The sequence below is a fragment of the Bufo gargarizans genome, chromosome 4, assembly GCF_014858855.1.
Source record: "Bufo gargarizans isolate SCDJY-AF-19 chromosome 4, ASM1485885v1, whole genome shotgun sequence".
NCBI classification, from domain to species: Eukaryota; Metazoa; Chordata; class Amphibia; order Anura; family Bufonidae; genus Bufo; species Bufo gargarizans.
The window spans coordinates 132,196,762-132,219,322 of NC_058083.1; the positions used below are offsets into that span (position 1 = coordinate 132,196,762).

A 22,561-nucleotide genomic window follows, 5' to 3' on the forward strand; every position below is an offset into this window, starting at 1 on the left:
GGAAGTTTGATTTAAGAACTGGTAATTTGCCTCTGTACTGCGTCCGCACACCCTGTCTACCAGAGCGAATCTCCACACTAGTAACAGCTAAAGGATGGAAATGAGCATGTGCGACCACTTGAGTAGGTGGACATTCCTATGCAGATTAAACAACAAGGGGTGCCGTCATAATAAAGTAAAGAGAATATCTCACATCTGGCCCATGATTGTAACAGACAGTAAATTACAAAAGTAACTCGTTTTTAATGCTGAATTATATTAAAATGACATTTAATGATGGCCCCTTTAACTGGATTTTTCAGTTTTAGCTAATAAATCTGAATTACTGTATAAATGGAAACTTCTAAAAATTTCTGATATACTTTGATTTTCTTTTATTTCTTCGCCATTTTGTGTTTTCTATCAGTGAATGAGAACACTTTCGTCTACATTCAGAGGCAGTAAACCTGTACATAGCTGGTCCTGCTCTCAGCTGAGAAGTGAAACATTTGTATCCAGTCTAGAAAATACTCTTTGAGCCGAGAACATAAGCAGCAGCTGCACCAATGTCTCCCCGAGTTACAATGTATCAGTCTGGAGTCACAGAGCATTGTCTACACTGGAAACAATTGTATCCACATCTCAGCCGAGCGCAGGACGAGCTATGGACGGGATTACTGCCTCTGAGTGTATGTAATGCAACATGTCACAGCAGGAAAACTGATGTCCAGTAACCGTCTTCTTAAGCTGCAGAGGTGGGTCCTAAACTGGGCAGGACCCCCTATCTATTCAGAATGCCCACAGAGAGCTCAGAAGATGGAATTGTCTAAATCTATGGACAACCCCTTATTTTGAGAAGTGTACGTTAGAGATAGGCTGACCACATGGCTTCTGCTTTGATCTTGGAGGAATCGCCATCAAGTGTTCAAATCTCCTACAGCGCTATGAAAGTGGAAATTTAAAGGGTTTGTCCAATCAAGAAAAACCTTTTTTTATACACCCTATTGGGGAATCCTAAATTAAAAGATGGAAGTCCTCTGTTTAGGAGCCTCATTTCTTGGCCAGAGTGGATAACGGTTACAAATGGATGGATTTTAATAAACTGTAGATCCCCCCTTAACCTCCACAAATGTTTCCTATAGCTGAAAATAAGATGTGCACAAAGTTGAGGAGAAATGTTGTAACATTCCTCCCTGCCAATGTGTTCAGTCCATCAATATCCCTTCAATTGCCTTGCATGTAAATCCCTCTTCAGTCCTATGCCACGGCATCTCCATAGGGTTACCGTCAGAAATCTCAATTGGTCATTACAAAACACAAATCTTCTTGTTTTGAACCATTCTGTAGTTGATTTACTTGGATGGCTTAATTCTCTTAATTCAATGGACTAAGCACCAGACCACATTTTATTAGTAATCAATGTATAAATCCAAGGAATTCTGAAGGAGCCACTTACATTTTCTTGCAATTGTAACTGATCGGGATCCCAGCAGGGGGACATTTTGTGATCACCCTATAGTCAAGAGATTTTCCTAATAGGTAGAGAATGTCCAAGGTGAAGAACGTCTTTATGACATTTTCCCTAATAATCAATGGGCCATCAATGTCATGCAAATATCAACTTGGTGCTTCAGGTTATGAGATGGGGGTCCTGCTATCTAACAAATCTTAGATTTTTCTCATGCTCTTATACATCAGTAAGAACCACACCATTATCAAGTTTTTATTCTAGAATAAAAGTAAATAATTAGGTTTACAGACACATCTTTTATTAAAACAATCTAGTGCAACCCATTAGCAACATGTTATACTCAGGGTCAAGTTAGACTTTACAGTATATTTCAAGACATTCTTTGTGAGCGGAAAGCCCAAGGTTGATGCTCGTTCTCGCAGAGTGCAGTAGGAAATTAAATAAAGTCCTTCATCCAGTTTCCACACAGTGTAGCACTGGGTTGTATACATGTGCCAGGAGAGCCAAGAAAGACATCTACACCGTTGCTTGACTGAAGAAAACAGTCCTAAAGGTACTTAGGCAATGACACAACCACCTTTCTCCTTGAATGGGTTTTTGTCCTCTGGAATTCCCTTTACAAGGGGGTCTTCTCCAGAATTGCCTTCAATATAAGTCTTGATTTCTTCACACATTTTGGAAACCTTGGTAAGAAAAAAAAAAAGATACTCAAGGTCAGATGGATGTAGGAATGTCCTCCTAAAGTTGTCATTTTCACAAATCTTATAATTTCAAGAAGTTTCTGTCTCAATTCATTTTACAAGCAGCTAATAATGAAAGCATAACTTCACCAGAACTTCACATGTCCCTATGGTGACCTTCCCTATTTGACACTTACAGAGGTCCGGGAAGCTAAAATATGGGAGTTGTGTTTCATAGTCTTAAAACTGGAGGTACAAACGGGGCCAAAAAATAAATAAATCACTTTTTGTTTTAATCTAGTGGACTCCTAATATTTACAAGTTCTCCTCTTTGTAGTCTCTACCTCATAACTCCCTAAATTCATTTTCCTGGACACCTACAGTCACAGGTTCTTTGATATTGATGTCAACTTCGGAGAAACCTGAATGTTCAGTGTATGAGTAGACTGAGATTTTGAGATGTCTTAATTCTTGCACTGAATATAATGAGTGGTGTTTCAATGGATAATATGAGTGTCTATGGTAAATGTTATGACATAGGCCCTTGTGTCTACCATCTCTTCTAGATATCTTTAGATGTATCCAGGCCACTTGGTAAGAGATAACAACAACAGCAATAGCAGGAGATACAATGTATCAGAGGAGCCCGCTGCCACTTTTCCTGTGTGACCTGGTTTATTTTTCTAAACATACGTCAAAAAGAGGATGAGGATTGAGTTCTTACAGTAATAGGATTGTAGGTATGACTGTCATAATCCACACTGTATACTATTATATCAGTAATCATCTGAAGCGTAAAGGAGGTCTTATATTTCTCTTGACCTCCAAACTATAAACAAATATCTATCTATCTATCTATCTATCTATCTATCTCAAATCTATCTATCATCTATATATTATCTATCTATCTATCTATCTATCTATCTATCTATCTATCTATTTATCTATCTCAAATCTATCTATCATCTATCTATTATCTATCTATCTATCTATCAAATATCTATCGCATATCTATCTATCATCTATATATTATCTATCTATCTATCTATCTATCTATCTATCTATCTATCTATCTATCTATCTATCTATCTCATATCTATCTCATATCTATCTCATATCTATATATTATCTATTTATCTATCTATCTATCTATCTATCTATCTATCTATCTATCTATCTATCTATCTATGTGTCTATCTATCTATCTATCTATCTATCATTATCTATCTATCTATTATCTATATATTATCTATCTATCTATCTATCTATCTATCTATCTCATATCTATCTCATATCTATCTATTATCTATATATTATCTATTTATCTATCTATCTATCTCATATCTATCTATCATCTATATATTATCTATCTATCTATTATCTATCTAATATCTATCTCATATCTATCTATCTAATATCTATCTATCTATCTATCTATTATCTATATATTATCTATCTCAAATATTTCTTTCTTTCTCTATCTCTATCATAAACTGGGCTATATACAGATTATTGTATAGATATTATCTACTACTCATACATTTTCCTACTTTTGCACCGTCTTTCTGCCCAACCTCCATTCTTTCCCAGGAAAAGTCAAGCCATGAAGACATTTCCTAGGTGTTGACCCCAACTTGCTCCCCCCTTCACTTCCCAGGCTCACATGTCACTTGCTGAAAGCCACCAAAACCTCCATTTATCTCTCAATACAGGAAAGGCAACCATACATCCTAGTCTGTGCTACTTTCTTTACATTGTATAGCTGCACTTTCGGGTGAAGCAGAGCTGAGTTTGTTTTTAAGCAGGACGTGTTGTGATATCACAATATTATCTTTGTTTTTAGAGGACTGCAGGAAAACTACGTCTCCGGTTATACAGACAATAAGGAAGAAAATGATAAATACAGCTTTGCTACATCCGAATAAAAAGTTTGCAAGGTTCTTTCAACTTTTTTTCTCAGTGTAAACTTTCCACTTACCAGTTGTCTCTCCAGTTTCACTTCTTTCTTGAGTTGTTCGACTTCCATTTTTAATTTATCTTTTTCTGTTAGATCTTCTATATTGATGACCGGCATTTTCTGATGGGGGAAAAAAGGTACAATATAGGCCGATGAAGCTTTTCTGGAACTGGTCATAGTATGTAGAGCTCTCTACATGAGGACTTACTTGTGCTTCAGCGGTCCGCTAGCTGAATTCCCTGAAGTAGCAGCTTCCTCTGCTACTGCCTCTTCTGTCTACCTTCCCCAAAGCCTCTCTAAAACAATAGCAGTTAGCTATTTTCTAAAGTAATCTGCATAATCTCAACTAATCTGATCTACTCAGGCCGGTATCCGGCACATCACTGCTTTTCAAGTCCGCAGTCACTGAAAGTATGTGCCCCTCAGAAATTTACAATATGTATTACCTATTTTGCTTACTGCAAACAAGAAAAAAAATAAAAATATATATATAAAATACAAATTTAAATAAATTGCAATATAAAACAAATAAAATAATAATAATAATTAATATAAATAATAAATAACAATAAATGATGAAAAAATGATCAATAAATAAAATAATATAAACAATAGTACAACATTAATAAAATAATAATATTAATAATAATGAATAAAGTCTGAAATATAATAACAATAATAAAAAATAACAGTAAAAAATAAGAAAGTAAGAATAACAATAATAAAATGGTAAAAATAAATTAAAATTAATTGCATTAAACAATAAAACAGCAGTAACTGACATAAATAATTATAACAATATAAATTTTTGTTCGTAATTTACAAATGTTTGTTTACTAGGATTTAAAGGGATGTCACCATATAAAATGTACCTTGTGTCACAAAGAGGGGGAGGGGATGGTGCACCACTAACTCCACCCACACCCCTGTCCCTGCCTACTTGCACTATCCTAAGTAACGGAGCGCAACTGGGCGGCGTTCCCTAGCCTTGGTAAGTGCGGAGGGACAAACAAGACAGACAAGCATAGAATGGTCAACAAGCCGAGTTAGAACCTGGAGATAACAACAGTACCAGAAGATAAGCAAAGACGGGTCAAAAACAAGCCAAAGTCAAAAACTAGGAGAAGCAAAGCAGACACAATGAGCAAGCAATGACGGAGACGATCAACGAGTCGGGAGTCAAAAGCCACGGAATTACACTAGGAACTCTGAATAGGACCTTATTCACAGGCAACCTGTGGTCAGCAGGTTGCCTGTATATATAGTGGGGAAGAGGAGTCATGTGACATGGCCAGCGCCACATGACTCATTCCCCTGCAACCAGCCGAGCGCCGAGTTACTCCTTACAGTTGCCATGGGAGTAGAGGACGCCGACCACGCTAAGGAGGTGAGTGCGGCCGGTCCTCCCTGCCCCCGTTGCTGTGGAGACGAGGATGCAGCGCACGTCCTCGCATCGTACTAGCCGCAGGGCACCGGCTTCACGTTTCCCCCCCTCAGTGCAGCCGGTGCCCTGCGGCTAGTACGGTGCGAGGACGTGCGCTGCATCCTCGTCTCCACAGCCCCGTGACAGTACCCCCACTTTTTTTGAAAGGCCACCGAACCCAAAGTCACCGGACTTTGGTTTGTCAGGATGATCATGATGAAACTTTTTAATCAACCTAGTAGCATGAATCCGATTAACTGGTACCCAGGACCTTTAATCAGTTCCATAACCCTTCCAATGAACCAGGTATTGAAATGAGTTTTGAACTCTCCTGACGTCAATGATTTTAGAAATGACAAATTCATTTAGATCATTCACCTGTACCGGGGGAGGGTCTGCCTGCGATGGAATTACAGGCGAAACATATTTCTTAAGCAATGATTTGTGAAATACATCGTGAATACGGAACAAATCTGGCAGCTTCAACCAAAAAGATACGGGATTAATAACATCGAGGATCTCATATGGACCAATAAAACGTGATTTAAACTTCCCAGACGACACCTTTAGCGACACATTTTTGATTGACAGCCAAACCTTTTCTCCGACCTGAAAGTCTACCCCTCTGGAACGCTTCCTATTAGCATTAATTCTCTGATCCTCCTGAACTTTATACAGGTTCAGTAGTTCACCCATAACTGCTGGTTATCAGAGATGTTAGATCTTAGAAATTGTTCAACAGCCTGATTAAGCCGTTTGGTTTGTCCATTGGTCTCGGGATGAAAAGCTGACGAAAAGGGCAAAGATATCTTTCATCTCTGACAAAAAGCTCTCCAAAATTTGGAGACAAACTGGACACCCCCGTCAGACACAATGTTTTTAGGAACTCCATGCAATCGTACCACTTGTTCCATAAACACAGAAGCCAAAGTTTTGGCATTCGGGAGCTTGGCTAGAGGAACGAAGTGTACCATTTTACTTAATCTATCTAACACTACCCAAACCACTGACTTACCCTCAGAGGGTGGCAAGTCAGTAATGAAATCCATAGAAATGTGTGACCAGGGTTTACTAGGAATGGGTAGTGGTCGTAATTCACCAGCAGGACGCATTCTTGGAGTCTTGGACTTGGCACATACCTCGCAAGCAGAGACATAAGACCTGACATCCCTAGATTACGTGGGCCACCAATAGGACCTGAACACGAGTCCTCCCAGTGCCCTCAATACCAGGATGCCCACAAAAAACAGAATCATGACACTTACCAAGCAGCCGGATAAAGAAATGCAGAGGAACAAAAAACTTATCTGTAGGTGTCTGTGCTGGAGCTAGATGTTGCTCTGCCTCAATATGAGAAGCAAGATCGTGGATAATGCTGCCACAATGATGTTAGCTGGTAAGATGGGTTCAGGAGGAATGTCAGGGTGTTTAAATGCACAAAAGCTTCGAGACAAGGCATCACCCTTCACATTCCTACTTACTGGCCTAAAAGTAATAGAGAAGTTAAAAACTCGTGAAGAATAATGCCCATCTAGCTTGACGAGGATTCAGCCTTTTCGCAGACTCAAGAAACAATAAATTTTTTATGGTCAGTGACAACAGTGATACATAGTTTGGCCCCCTCTAAAAAATGTCTCCACTCCTCAAAAGCCCATTTGATGGCTAACAATTCCTGATTACCAATATCATATTTCCTGTCAGTGGGAGAGAACTTCCATGAAAAAAACGCACAAGGTCCTAAATTAGTGAGGTTAGAGGGTCCCTTCGAAAGAACAGCCCCCACCCCATCCTCAGAAGCATCCACCTCCACTATGAAAGATTTCTCTTGATCCGGCTGAATCAAGACTGGGGCGTTCCTAAAAAATCTTTTAAGGGTTTCGAAGGCTTCAATGATATCCAAAGGCCAGTTAACAAGATCCACCCCCTTCTTAGTAAGGTCGGTCAAGGTTTAACAATTACCAACATTTTTTTGATAAACTTACGGTAATAATTGGAGAACCCTAAAAAGCGCTGTAAGGCTTTTAGGGATGATGGTCTCATCCAGTCTAAAATAGGTTGTACCTTACCAGGATCCATTTTAAACGCATGTGGAGAGGACATAGCCAAGATACTACATTTCTTGTATCCCAAAAAAGCATTTTTTTAACTTAGCAGATAGTTGATTTTCTCTTAGAATATTAAGTACTTGTCTGATATGCATAACATGAGAATCCCAACTCGAAATAAAAATCAAAATATCAAGATACACAATCATAAATTTGCCAATAAATTCCCTAAAAATGTCATTCATGAAATTTTGAAAGTCCAAAAGGCATGACCAAATATTCAAAATTTCCTTCCGGAGTGTTAAAAGCAGTTTTCCATTCGTCCCCTTCTTTAATTCGAACTAAAAATTATATGCTCCTCTCAAATCGATTTTGGAAAACCATGAAGCTCCCAGAACCTGATTGAACAGATCGGGGATTAAAAGAAGGGAATATAATATAATATGGTGATCTTGTTCAATTACCGATCATTATAGGGTCTAAGGCCTCCATCCTTTTTTGGGACAAAAAAGAACCCTGCCCCCATAGGAGACACAGAGGGTCGAATGTGTCCTTTAATCAGACTTTCCTTAACATATTCTCTCATGGAATTGCGTTCAGGACCAGATAAATTATATATCCGCCACTTAGGAAACCTAGACCCTCCCACTAGTTCAATAGCGCAGTCATATGGTCTATGGGGGGGTAAGCTCTCGGGGTCAGATGAGGAGAATACATTCATATATTCCTCAATGAATGGAGGTAATGTCTTGAATTCTGCTGAGACCCCTGCTTGTACAAAAGATACACAAGAATCACATTTAGGGCCCCATTTTTCAAGCTCCCCTCTGGCCCAATTTATCACTGGGTTATGCAATTGGGGCCAGGGCATACATAACACTATGGTACATCAATGGGTAAATTTTCCAAGATCAACAGAGAGCAATTCTCAGTATGGCACACCCCTACAGTTATATTAAGTAAGTAAGTAATTTCGGGAGTGTAAAACTTGATCATTCCTCCCGATAATGGGGTGGAATCTATGGCTACCATGTAAACAGGGCTGGGAAGGGTAAACATGGGGATCCCCACCTGAAGAGCAAACTTGAGATCAATAAAGTTAGCGCCAGATCCAGAGTCGATAAACGCATTTCCTGAACTCTTGTTAGGCCCTAATGAAATTTTAACCGGTACTAACTATTTACTTTTAAGCACCCCAGGGAGTACCTTGTCTTTAGATCCCTCAGTTTTGAGTGATCTTCCGGAAGGAGGAATCTTGGGACACTGCTGGATCCAATGATCGGAGTCGCCACAGTAAAAACATGTACCATGGCGGCGGCGTTGGTCTCTTTTGGTCATACCAATCTGCATGGGTTTATCAGCAAAAGGCTCGGACTTGATTCCCACAACAAATGTTCCCGCTATCTCTCCCTAATGCGTCTGTCCAGTCTTACTGCAAGAGTCATGGTTTCTTCCAAGGTTTCAGGGGAAGGATAACCTACAAGTATATCTTCAAGAGTCTCAGAAAAAAACTGATCTGAACTGACTTTTAAGAGCAGGTTCATTCCAACCAGATGGAACGCACCATCTTCTTAACCGAGTACAGTATTCCTTTACCGTTCGGTCACCCTGCACCAAAGCTTTCAGCTGACTCTTTGCTGCGGTTGCTTTGTCCGGTTCATTGTATAGCAGCCCTAGGGCCTGAAAAAAACGCATCAACTGACTTAAGACACGGCGAGTCGGGGGGTAACCCTGTTACAGGGATATTATAATGACCACTTGCTGTGGCCCGGGGCCAGAAGAATGGGGTCGCAGTCTGAAATATAATTTGCAACTCTCCCTAAAGGTTTGAAAACTTTTGCGGTTCCCCGAGAACCACTCAGGAAGTTTAATGTGGGGTTCCACCTGTAAGGCGGACGGAGAGGAGACAGTGAGGTTACAGCCAGCTTCTTGAACTTGTAACCTCTCTCCTAGCTCCTGAACAAGGTTCAAGACATGATCCATCAGATTTTGCAGGGCATTCATAGTGGTAAAGTGGGCCTGTGAATCTGTCACAAAGAGGGGGAGGGGATGGTGCACCACTGACTCCACCCACACCCCTGTCCCTGCCTACTTGCACTATCCGTCCTAAGTAACGGAGCGCAACTGGGCGGCGTTCCCTAGCCTTGGTAAGTGCGGAGGGACAAACAAGACAGACAAACATAGAATGGTCAACAAGCCGAGTCAGAACCAGGAGGTAACAAAAGTACAAGAGGATAAGCAAAGACGGGTCAAAAACAAGCCAAAGTAAAAAACCAGGAGAAGCGAAGCAGACACATTGAGCAAGCAAGGACGGAGACGATCAACGAGTCGGGAGTCAAAGGCCACGGAATCACACTAGGAACTCTGGATAGGACCTTATTCACAGGCAACCTGTGGTCAGCAGGTTGCCTGTATATATATAGTGGGGAAGAGGAGTCATGTGACGTGGACAGCGCCACATGACTCATTCCCAGCAAGAGGAGTCATGTGAAGTGGCCAGCACCACATGACTCATTCCCCTGCAACCAGCCGTCCCGTTGCTGTGGAGACGAGGATGCAGCGCACGTCCTCGCTCCGTACTAGCCGCAGGGCGCCGGCGGCACTGAGGAGGGGAAACGTGAAGCCGGCCCCCCGTGACACCTTGTCTATAGAATAATGGCGGTGGCTTAGGGGTCATAATTGTGCTGATAGGGTCACTTTGAAAGTCATATTTACAGTACATTTATTATTATCCACAAATATATTTAATTATTACATAATGATAGTAATATTAACAATATTATTTTTAAATTTTTATATTTTTTATTTTACTTTGTAATAATAATTTATTAATTGAATAATAATAATAATGTAAAAAAAACAGGTATAGATATCTTTTATTTTTTACTTGCCGATCATTCAAACATTTACTGGCACAAAATATATTTTTTGATTAATGGAAACTTTGGTTGGGAAAAGATTCAGTAAAACTTGTAATTTATACATTTTTTATGCTCTTTCTACATTTAGGCCTGCCCCTGTGTAGAATTATGAGTGATTGACAGCTCATTATGTATAAATACTTACAGAGAGAATGCTATCAATCAGTGATAATACTTCCTCATATAAAACTATGAGTGATTGACAGCTATCACTGTATACACACTTACACAAAGAATGCTATCAATCACTGATAACACCTCCCCTGTGTAGAACTATGAGTGATTGACAGCTATTACTGTATACACACTTATACAGAGAATACTATTAATCACTGATAACACCTCCCTCCTGAAGATCTATCAGTGACTGACTGCTATCGCTGTATACACACTTACACAGAGAATGCTGCCAATTACTGATGACAATTCCCCGTGTACAACTATCAGTGACTTACAGCTATCTCTGTATTCACACTTACACAGGGAATGCTATGAATCACTGATAACACCTCCTCATGTACAGCTATCAGTGATTGACAGCTATATTTGTATACACAATAAGGCCTCCTTCACACGACCGCATGTTTTTTTCCATATTTTGCGGTCCGCAAAAAAGGATCCACAAAAAATACGGATGATATCCGTGTGCATTACGTTTTTTGTGGAACGAAACATCTGGCCCCTAATAGAACAGTACTATCCTTGTCCGTTATGCGGACAATAATAGGACATGTTCTATCGTTGAATGGAACGGAAATACGGAAACGGAAGACATATGGAGTACCTTCTGTTTTTTATGCGGATCCATTGAAATGAATGGTTCCGTATACGGAATGCAAAAAACAGAACGTAAACGGAAAAAAAAAACGTTTGTGTGCAAGAGGCCTTACACTTAGAATGCTATCACTGATAACACCTCCCCATGTACAACTATCAGTGACTCAGTCACAGCTATCTCTGTATACACACTTACACTTAGAACGATATCAATCACTGATAACACCTCCCCATGTACAACTATCAGTGACTGACAGCTATCTATGTATACACATTTACACAGAGAATATGATCAATCAATAATAACACCTCCCTCCTGTACATCTATCAGTGACTGACTGCAATCGCTGTATACATACTTACACACAGAATGCTATCAATCACTGACAACATCTCCCCGTATACAAATATCAGTGACTGACAGCTATCTCTGTATACACACTTATACAGGGAATGCTATGAATCACTGATAACACCTTCTCATGTACAGATATCAGTGATTGACAGCTATCTTTGTATACAAAATTAAACTGAGAATGCAATCAATCACTGATAACACTTCCCCGTGTACAACTATTAGTGACTCACAGCTATCTCTATATACACACTTACACAGAGAATGATATCAATCACTGATAACTCCACTCTGTGTACAACTATCAGTGACTGACAGCTATCTCTGTATACATACTTACACTGAGAATGATATCAATCACTGATAACTCCACTCTGTGTACAACTATCAGTGACTGACAGCTATCTCTGTATACATACTTACACTGAGAATGATATCAATCACTGATAACTCCACTCTGTGTACAACTATCAGTGACTCACAGCTATCTCTATATACACACTTACACAGAGAATGATATCAATCACTGATAACTCCACTCTGTGTACAACTATCAGTGACTGACAGCTATCTCTGTATACACACTTACACAGAGAATGCTGTCAGTGATAACACCTCCACTGTGTACAACTATCAGTGACTGACAGCTATCTCTGTATACACACTTAGGCCTCATGCACATGACCGTAGTTTGTTTTGCGGTCCGCAAACCGTGGATCTGCAAAACACGGATGACGTCCGTGTGCATTCCGCAATTTTGCGGAACAGCACAGACAGCCTTTAATATAACTGCCTATTCTTGTCCGCAAAGCGCGGACAAGAATAGGACATGTTATATTTTTGGGGCGGACCACGGAACGGAGCAACGGATGCAGACAGCACACGGAGTGCTGTCCGCATCTTTTGCGGCCCCATTGAAGTGAATGGGTCTGCATCCGAGCCGCCAAAACTGCGGCTCGGATGCGGACCAAAACAACGGCCCTGTGCATGAGGCCTTACATTGAGATTGCCATTAATCACTGATAACACCTCCCTGTGTACAGCTATCAGTGACTTACAGCTATCTCTGTATACACACTTACATAGAGAATGCTATGAGTCGCTGATAACTTTTTCCCCATGTACAATGAAGTCAGAAAGAGAAGATTTAACTGATTTTTCCCCCACAATCTGTTCAGCTCCTATGGTTCTATAACATGCTGATTGCACTGAATTTTTTGGAGACAGGTCCTCTTTAAGAACAAATGGCCAAGATTTCCTAATGAGCAGCAATTCTAATTACCGTATGATTTTCCTGCAGTTTTTCTGTAAGGATGGATAATATACTAAAGATATAAATAGATATGACCAAAAGTCATAAAATTTGAGAATGTCTTGAGTAATAGATAGATGCAATGTGTCACTTGAAAATGGTTATTTTTATCAAGTTTCTTTCTATATTTATGGTTCTTCAGTGTTAGTGGAACTTAAAGGGGTTCTCCGGGAATTAAGAAAATTAAAATGCTTAAATATTACTTTTTTATAAATATATTCCCAAATACCTTTCATTAGGTAGAATTTCTTGTTTTGCCTAGGGAGCAATCATCAGGGGAAACAAGATGTCTACCGTCCTATTAGTACGCAGAAAACCTGTCCTATCACGCAGGAGGACAAGTTACTTTACAACACTGAGCTAAAGAGCTGCCTCATCCTCCTCTCTGCTTTGCTTGTCAGGGATTATGATCCTGAATACAGATGATAAGTTCTCCAGCTGAATCTCTGTAGGAATGGAGTTCATGAGCAGACATGAAGTTCAGAGGACGGACAGGACAGGCTGTGGTAATGAAGACTTCATACAAGAGTCTCCTCATGAAGTCCATTCCTACCAAGATTCAGCTGAAGATCATATTAAACTCTATTCAGGACGATAATCCCTGACAAGTAGAGCAGAGAGGAGGATGAGGCAGCTCTTTAGCTCAGTGTTCAAAAGTAACTTGTGCTGCTTTGTGATAAGGACAGGTTCTGTGTGTACTAAAAGGACGGCGGCCATTTTATCTCTCCCATTAATAATTTCTCTCTAGGCAAAACAAGCCATTATAACTAATGAAATGTATTTGGGAATATTTTTTTACAATAAAGTAATATTTAAGTAATTTTATTTTCAGAATTCCCAGAGAACCCCTTTAAGGTCTTGGAGACCTAGATAAGACTTGTAGCTGGACAAGGGTATCAGTTGCAGTAAGTAGTTTCCAACGGACCTAAAATTAGGTCATATGAGCATCATGTTCTAATCCAGTTAAGTAGACTGTGCAATCCAGATTAGTACAAAAACAAATATAGCCTGACGTGTTGGTAAATCTGCTACAGGGTTGCTGTTAAGTGTATAAATCACATATGTTCCATTCTTAAATTATAGATGGATAGAGATAGACAATTGAGAGGTATATAGATAGATAATTCATACATAGATATTGGTGTAGAGCAAAAAATCTGGCAGCACTACATGCAACTTGAACAAAAAAGGGTGCACACCCGAAGGGACTAGACTATTGCCCAGTACACAAAGTAGCAAAAAGGCAGCACTTTAAAATCAGCAAAAAATGAAGAAAATGCTTTTATTTACCCATGTGGATACGCGACGTTTCGGCTAGAGCCTTTCTCAAGCAGTTATACATGAGAACAGATCAGATACAGTATATATATATATATATATATATATATATATATATACAAAGTGCATGTACAATGAAACATGAATCAATATACATAATTAAACATAAAAACCAAAAGTAAAGTGCTAAAGGTGCCATAAAAAGTGCATGGTGCCACAGTACATCATAATGTATTTATACAATTGTGCAGATAGTTATCGGCGTGCACACGTGTTGTTTGTCCCCTGGTGAGCCTAATCTTTTGATCTATTCATTTAACAATCATTTGCATATGAAATATACAGGTGTAATCATATTTTGTAATGTATATTAATCATGGTATTATGTGATTTGGTGTACTCACTCTATTATGTATTATGTATATTGATAAGATAATTATGTGCACAATTGTATGAATACATAATGATGTACTGGGGCACCATGCACTTTTTATGGCACCACGCACTTTTTTTTTTATGCTTAATTATGTATATTGATTAATGATTCATTGCACATGCACCTTACATATACAGTGGATATAAAAGTCTACACACCCCTGTTAAAATGTCAGGTTTCTGTGCAGTAAAAAAAAATTAGACAAAGATAAATCATTTCAGAACTTTTTCCACCTTTTAATCTTTCAGGTGGAGGGAAGAAAAAATAAATAAAAAAATAATGAGGTTGCATAAGTGTGCACACCCTCTTATAACTGGGGATGTAGCTGTGTTCAGAATTAAGCAATCAGATTCAGAATCCTGTTACATAGGAGTCAGCATACACCGGCCATCATGTAAAGTGCCTCTGACTAACCCCAAATAAAGTTCAGCTGCTCTAGTTGGTCTTTCCTGAAATTTTCTTAGTCGCATCACACAGCAAAAGCCATGGTCCACAGAGAGCTTCCAAAGCATCAGAGGGATCTCATTGTTAAAAGGTATCAGTCAGGAGAAGGGTACAAAAGAATTTCCAAGGCATTAGATCTACCATGGAACACAGTGAGGACAGTCATCATCAAGTGGAGAAAATATGGCACAACAGTGACATTACCAAGAACTGGACGTCCCTCCAAAATTGATGAAAAGACGAGAAGAAAACTGGTCTGGAAGGCGACCAAGAGGCCTACAGCAACATTAAAGGAGCTGCAGGAACATCTGGCAAGTACTGGCTGTGTGGTACATGTGACAACAATCTCCCGTATTCTTCATATGTCTGGGCTATGGGGTAGGGTGGCAAGACGAAAGCCTTTTCTTACGAAGAAAAACATCCAAGCCAGGCTACATTTTGCAAAAACACATCTGAAGTCTCCCAGAAGCATGTGGGAAAAGGTGTTATGGTCTGATGAAACCAAGGTTGAACTTTTTGGCCATAATTCCAAAAGATATGTTTGGCGCAAAAACAACACTGCACATCACCAAAAGAACACCATCCCCACAGTGAAGCATGGTGGTGGCAGCATCATGCCAAGTGGCTGTTTTTCTTCAGCTGGAACTGGGGCCTTAGTTAAGCTAGAGGGAATTATGAACGGTTCCAAATACCGGTCAATATTGGCACAAAACCTTCAGGCTTCTGCTAGAAAGCTGAACATGAAGAGGAACTTCATCTTTCAGCATGACACCGACCCAAAACATACATCCAAATCAACAAAGGAATGGCTTCACCAGAAGAAGGTTAAAGTTTTGGAATGGCCCAGCCAGAGCCCAGACCTGAATCCGATTGAAAATCTGTGGGGTGATCTGAAGAGGGCTGTGCCCAGGAGATGCCCTCACATTGTTTTTGCAAAGAAGAGTGGGCAAATCTTGGCAAGTCAAAATGTGCCATGCTGATAGACTCATACCCAAAAAGACTGAGTGCTGTAATAAAATCAAAAGGTGCTTCAACAAAGTATTAGTTTAAGGGTGTGCACAATTATGCAACCATAATATTTTATTTTTATATTTTTTCTTCCCTCTACCTAAAAACTTTTAGTTTGTTTTTCAATTGAGCTGTACAGTTTATAGGTCACATTAAAGGTGGAAAAAGTTCTGAAATGATTTATCTTTGTCTCATTTTTTTTTACATCACCGAAACCTGACATTTTAACAGGGGTGTGTAGACTTTTTATCTCCACTGTATATCTGATCTGTTCACATGTATAACTGCTTGAGAAAGACTCTAGTGTTGAGTTGAAACGTTCCATATCGACATGGGTGAATAAAAGCATTTTTTTCATTTTTTACTGATTTTGGAGTGCTGTCTTTTTGCTACTTTAGATATTGGTATAGATAAATCAATAGATAAATGATAAAAAAAATAATAATAATGGATAGACAGATATTGAGATAGATAGATAGATAATAGATATGAAATAGATAAATATTAGATATGAGACAGATAATAGATATATAGATAGATAGAAGATAGATAATAGTTAGACATGTGGATAGATAGATAGATAGATAGATAGATAGATAGATAGATAGATAATAGATATGAAATAGATATATAGATAGATCAATAGACGAATAGAGATAAAATATAAACAGATAGAAAATAGACTGGTGCTGCTGCTGAACAGCTGATAGTCCGGAGAGCCAGGTGTTGGACTCCCCCTGATCTGATATTGGCAGCAGCCTATCCTCAGGATAGATCATCAACAGAAATATCCTGGACGCAGTATTCTCATTGTATGAAATGATGGCAATAGGTCATCTACTTATGATGGAAGGGGGGGGGGGGGGGGGTATACTGAGTTAATGCAGAATCCCCTCCACGTTTTTTTCTCAGGGTCTCTGGAGGTCCCAGAGTTTGGACCTTCACTAGTGAAAGTGATCCTAGCAATATACCATCAAGAGGGCATAGCTGGAGAGTCCATATTAATTTTTACTCTGAAGTCCCCTGAACAGTGGGGTCCTTTCCATGAAGGGTCCATAAGGTTGTGAGACATGCAGATGCTTGAAATAAATGATTGAATTTGGATTACTGGAAGGAGCCATATGGTCAGAGAACAGAAATTTGAGTCATTGTCATTTCACTGTGCGTCAGGATCCATCTCAGGAGGTCACATTTATAGACATGGAGAAGTTGGGATGACAGGAGCTTGTGCTTGACTCACCCTTGTCAGGAAAGGAAAGACTGTGCTTCTTGGCTATATCCTTATTGTTAGGCAATAGATGTTTCTTCATACTTATGACAGTGCAAGTGATTAGAGATGAGCGAAATTATAAAAAAGTCAATTTGGCCGGTTCGCCAATTTTTTAAATTTTTCTTGGTTCTATCCGAATTTATTTGAGGCTAATAGCGTTAAAAAACTGCTATTTCCTGGCTGCAGAGAGCCTGTATAGTGGTGTAGAACAGTGGTCCCCAACCTTTTTTGCACCAAGGACCAGTTTCATACAAGTCAATTTTCCCGGGGACCGGGTGGGTTCTGGGCGGGGCTTAGGGGTGGGCGGGGCTTACTGATTCACGTGCATGACAAAACACGTCCTAGAATCCGTCCTAGGGGCTCAAATCCAGAAAATAACTGATCAGTTTTATCCCCATGCATTCTGAATGGAGAGCAATCCGTTCAGGATGCATCCAGTTCAGTCTTTTTTTTACTGATCAGGCTTTTCAGAAAACTGTAGCATGTTGTATTTTTACCTCCGGCCAAAAATCCGGAACACTTTGACTTGACGCATTTTCCCCATTGACTTGCGATCCCACTTTTGCATGTTAAACCAGAAAAATGTGGAAAAAAAAAAGTTTAAGTCCATAAATGGCGGATCTGTTTTTTCCAATGCATTTTTTCATTGTGATCAGAATCCTGATCAGGATTCAAATGTAATCCGTTTTCACACGTTTTTCCAGATCGGCGGGCAGTTCCGGCGATGGAATTTCCCGCTGGATTCAAACAACGCTAGTGTGACAGTACCCTTAGATAGGCATATACAACAGTTTGAAGTGCCCACGACCTTCACCGAGTGGGACACTGCACACTGAAACTGACATGTGAATGAGGCCTAACTGATGCGCAAAATAACTGCAGTACGCACCATGTGCATGTGGCCCTAGCAAAGGATTTGTCTGCGGAGGGGAAATCTGCAGTACACCAAACCTCAGCCAAAATCAGGAATTTGGGATGGGGTTGGGGTCCGCACAGAAATTGACCTGTGGGTGGATTTTAAAACCACGTCAAATCTGCATTTAAATCATGCGGTTTTTGCAGCACGTTTTTCTGTTCACATCTGGCATTGACTGTAGCAACTGGGTTACCACTTTCATTTTTAACAGACACTGTGAGAATAGCACAAGTGACGCGGTCGGCTGCCACCGGCGCCCTCATGGTGCCAGTCCCACATCCAGGCAAGTCTATTATTGAACGAGGGTCCCGCGCTCACCCCCCCAAATACCGCACCACCAGCAGCCAGCGCATCCCCCAATGTCTCCAGCACACCTGACACAGCGTGGTCTCGTGCTGCTGCGCTGTCGGATACGCTGTACTGGCACGGGCGGGAGAAGAGCGCGCGCACCGTTAGGGCAGACAGACCAGAAGAAGAGGCTGCCGTTCGGTACACAGCAGTAAGCCCTCCCCCTACTTTAATATTAGACCTATTCATTGGTGGCAGTGGTGCGGCGCCTCAGAGCCAGCTCATTGTATTGGGCTCATGGGAGGGAGGGATCCCCAAGCCTCCGTCCCTCCCTCCTTCTCCGCTGACTTACATTTATTTTTTATGCGTCGGGCGCGCATGCGCTTCCAGTTCCACTGCGTTCCTCTGCGGCCCGGCATTGTCTCATCCAGGGCCCGGTCCTGGGCCGCGGCCCGGCGGTTGGGGACCGCTGGTGTAGAACACTGTGCCTTGCAGTAACACGCATAGGGAGTCTGCTGTGGTAGTGAAATAATACTGTGAGTCAGTATGACACGCAGATGACAGGAGTCGCTCTTAGAATCACTGCACACTTCACTTATTTGGGCAGTTACAGGGCCAGTGTTGACTTCACTGAACATATAACTGCACCGCTGAACTGCAAATATATTTTATTTTTCCACTATTACACAGCAAAAAGGGCTTTAGAACATATAACTGCACTGCTGAACTGCAAATATATTTTACTTTTTCTACTTATACATGCCACAAAAGGCTTTAGAACAGAGGCTGTAGGCTAATAGCTGTAGGCTTTCTGGGCATGCTGGGAGTTGTAGTTTTGCAACACCTGGAGGGCCGCAGGTTGAGCATCCCTGCTTTAGAAAATATAACTGCACCGCTAAATGGCAAATATATTTTTATTTTGCTGCTATTACACAACAAAAAGGGCTTTAGAACATATAACTGCACCGCTGAACGGCAAATAGGCCCTTATTCTTTTCCACTTATACACGCCACAGAAGGATTTAGAACATATAACTGCACCGCTGAACGGCACATATTTTTATTTTGCCACTAATACACAAAAAAAGGGATGTAATCTTCTCACTTCACCACACAACGGCTAATCCCTTTTTTTCCCAATAATACAAGCCAAAAAATGCTTTAGAAAATATAACTGCACCGCATAAGAGCAAATAAGATGAAGAAATATTTCCTTGCAATAAACCCTGTTAATGGCTGTATCACACAGCACTTGCACCCCAATAACAAGAACGGTTTGCTGGAATTACAGAGCTGTATAATGGCAATTTGGATCCGCAGTCAGTGCAGCAAGGTGTAATAGGATTGTTCCTAATACCCAGGCTGTAACCTCCCCTACTGCACCCTGTTCTACATAAATGCTGTGGAATGATTCCTCCCTATCCTTTCACTACAACTTGAATAATCTTTCCCTACACTGGAAAATGGCAGAATCCAAGATGGCTTAAGCTATTTAACCCCTTAAGGACTCAGCCCTATTTCACCTTAAGGACTCGCCATTTTTTGCAAATCTGACCAGTGTCACTTTAAGTGCTGATAACTTTAAAACGCTTTGACTTATCCAGGCCATTCTGAGACAGTTTTTTTTGTCACATATTGTTCTTCATGACACTGGTAAAATGAAGTAAAAAAAATTAAAAATATTATTTATAAAAAAATACCAAATTTACCCAAATTTTTTAAAAAATAGCAAATTTCCAAGTTTCAATTTCTCTACTTCTATAATACATAGTAATACCTCCAAAAATAGCTATTATTTTACATTACCCATATGTCTACTTCATGTTTGGATATTTTTGGGAATATTTTATTTTTTGGGGATGTTACAAGGCTTAGAAGTTTAGAAGCAAATCTTGAAATTTTCAAAAACCCAATTTTTAGGGACCAGTTCAGGTCTGAAGTCACTTTGCGAGGCTTACATAATAGAAACCACCCAAAAATGACCCCATTCTATAAACTAAACCCCTCAAGGTATTCAAAACTGATTTTACAAACATTGTTAACCCTTTAGGTGTTCCACAAGAATTAATGGAAAATAGAAATACAATTTAAAAATTTCACATTTTTGGCAGATTTTCCATTTTAATATATTTTTCCAGTTACAAAGCAAGGGTTAACAGTCAAACCAAACTCAATATTTATGGCCCTGATTCTGTAGTTTACAGAAACACCCCATATGTGGTCGTAAACCGCTGTACGGGCACACGGCAGGGCGCAGAAGGAAAGGAATGCCATACGGTTTTGGAAGTTTTTTTTTAAGCCCCCCTGATGCACCCCTAGAGTAGAAACTCCCAAAAAGTGACCGCATTTTAGAAACTACGGGATAGGGTGGCAGTATTGCTGGTACTAGTTTAGGGTACATGATTTTTGGTTGCTCTATATTACACTTTTTGTGAGGCAAGGTAACAAGAAATAGCTGTTTTGGCACCGTTTTTATTTTTTGTTATTTACAACATTCGTCTGACAGGTTAGATCATGTGATATTTTTATAGACCAGGTTGTCACAAACGCTGCGATACCTGATATGTATACTTTTTATTTATTTATGTAAGTTTTACACAATGATTTTATTTTTGAAGCAAAAAAAATCATGTCTTATTGTTTCCATAGTCTGAGAGCCATAATTTTTTCAGTTTTTGGGCGATTACCTTAAGTAGGGTATTATTTTTGCGGGATGAGATGACGGTTTTATTGGCACTATTTTGGGGTGCGTGTGACTTTTTTATCGCTTGCTATTACACTTTTTGTGATGTAAGGTGACAAAAAATTGCTTTTTTTACACCGTTTTTTTTTTTTAATGGTATTCACCTGAGGTGTTAGGTCATGTGATATTTTCATAGAGCAAGTTATTACGGACACTGCAATACCTAATATGTATACTTTCTTTTTATTTATGTAAGTTTTACACAATGATTTCATTTTTGAAGCAAAAAAAACATGTTTTAGGCTAGGTTTACATGACGACATTTGTCGCGCGACATTTTGTTGCACTAATGTCGCGCGACAATTTTTATAATGGCAGTCTATGGTGTCGCACTGCAACATGCGACATGCTGCGACTGCGACGCGACAGTCGCAGAAAAATCAATTTCGAATGGATTTTCTGCGACTGCCGCGTCGCAGTTGCAGCATGTCGCATGTTGCAGTGCGACACCATAGACTGCCATTATAAAAATTGTCGCGCGACATTAGTGCAACAAAATGTCGCGCGACAAATGTCGTCATGTAGACCTAGCCTTAGTGTTTCCATAGTCTGAGAGCCATAATTTTTTCAGTTTTTGGGCGATTACCTTGGGTGGGGTATGATTTTTGCGGAATGAGATGACGGTTTTATTGGCACTATTTTGGGGTGCGTGTGACTTTTTGATCGCTTGCTATTACACTTTTTGTGATGTAAGGTGACAAAAAATGGTTTATTTAGCACAGTTTTTATTTTTTACGGTATTCATCTCAGGGGTTATGTTATGTGATATTTTTATAGAGCCGGTCGATACGGACGCGGCAATACCTAATATGTATACTTTTTTTATTTATGTAAGTTTTACACTAACAGCTTTTTTAAAACAAAAAGAAATGATGTTTTAGTGTCTCCATATTCTGAGCCATAGTTTTTTTTATTTTTTGGTCGATTGTCTCAGGTAGGGGCTCATTTTTTGCGGAATGAGGTGACAGTTAGATTGGTACTATTTTGGTGGGCAAATGCCTTTTGATTGCTTGGTGTTGTTCCTTTTGTGATGTAAGGTGACAAAAAAATTGTTTATTTAGCACAGTTTTTATTTTTATCTTTTTATTTTTTACGGTTCATATGAAGGGTTAGGTCATGTGATATGTTTATAGAGCCGGTTGATACGGACACGGCGATACCTAATATGTATACTTTTCCCCCCCCCTATTTTTTACCAATTTTTTTTAACTTTATTTGGGGAATTATAGATTATATTGTGGTTTTATATGGTCACTGT

At 39.7% G+C, this 22,561-nt stretch overlaps 1 protein-coding gene across 3 annotated transcripts in view; it reads right to left on the bottom strand.

Moving 5' to 3' along the window:
* Positions 1-1,688: 1,688 nt before the first annotated feature.
* Positions 1,689-22,561, bottom strand: part of GNGT1 (G protein subunit gamma transducin 1) — a 35,487-nt gene continuing 14,614 nt past the window's right edge. The window contains exons 1-3 of one of the 3 annotated variants that reach the window (XM_044291661.1): positions 4,296-4,425; positions 4,109-4,207; positions 1,689-2,133 (exon numbers count right to left, since the gene is read on the bottom strand). In XM_044291661.1, the coding sequence (XP_044147596.1) occupies positions 2,008-2,133; positions 4,109-4,204 (222 nt within the window). In that variant the 5' untranslated portion in view covers positions 4,205-4,207; positions 4,296-4,425 and the 3' untranslated portion in view covers positions 1,689-2,007. Of the gene's footprint in view, positions 2,134-4,108; positions 4,265-4,295; positions 4,426-22,561 lie in introns of those variants that run through there. The other 2 variants (XM_044291659.1, XM_044291658.1) reach the window with 2 other exon arrangements.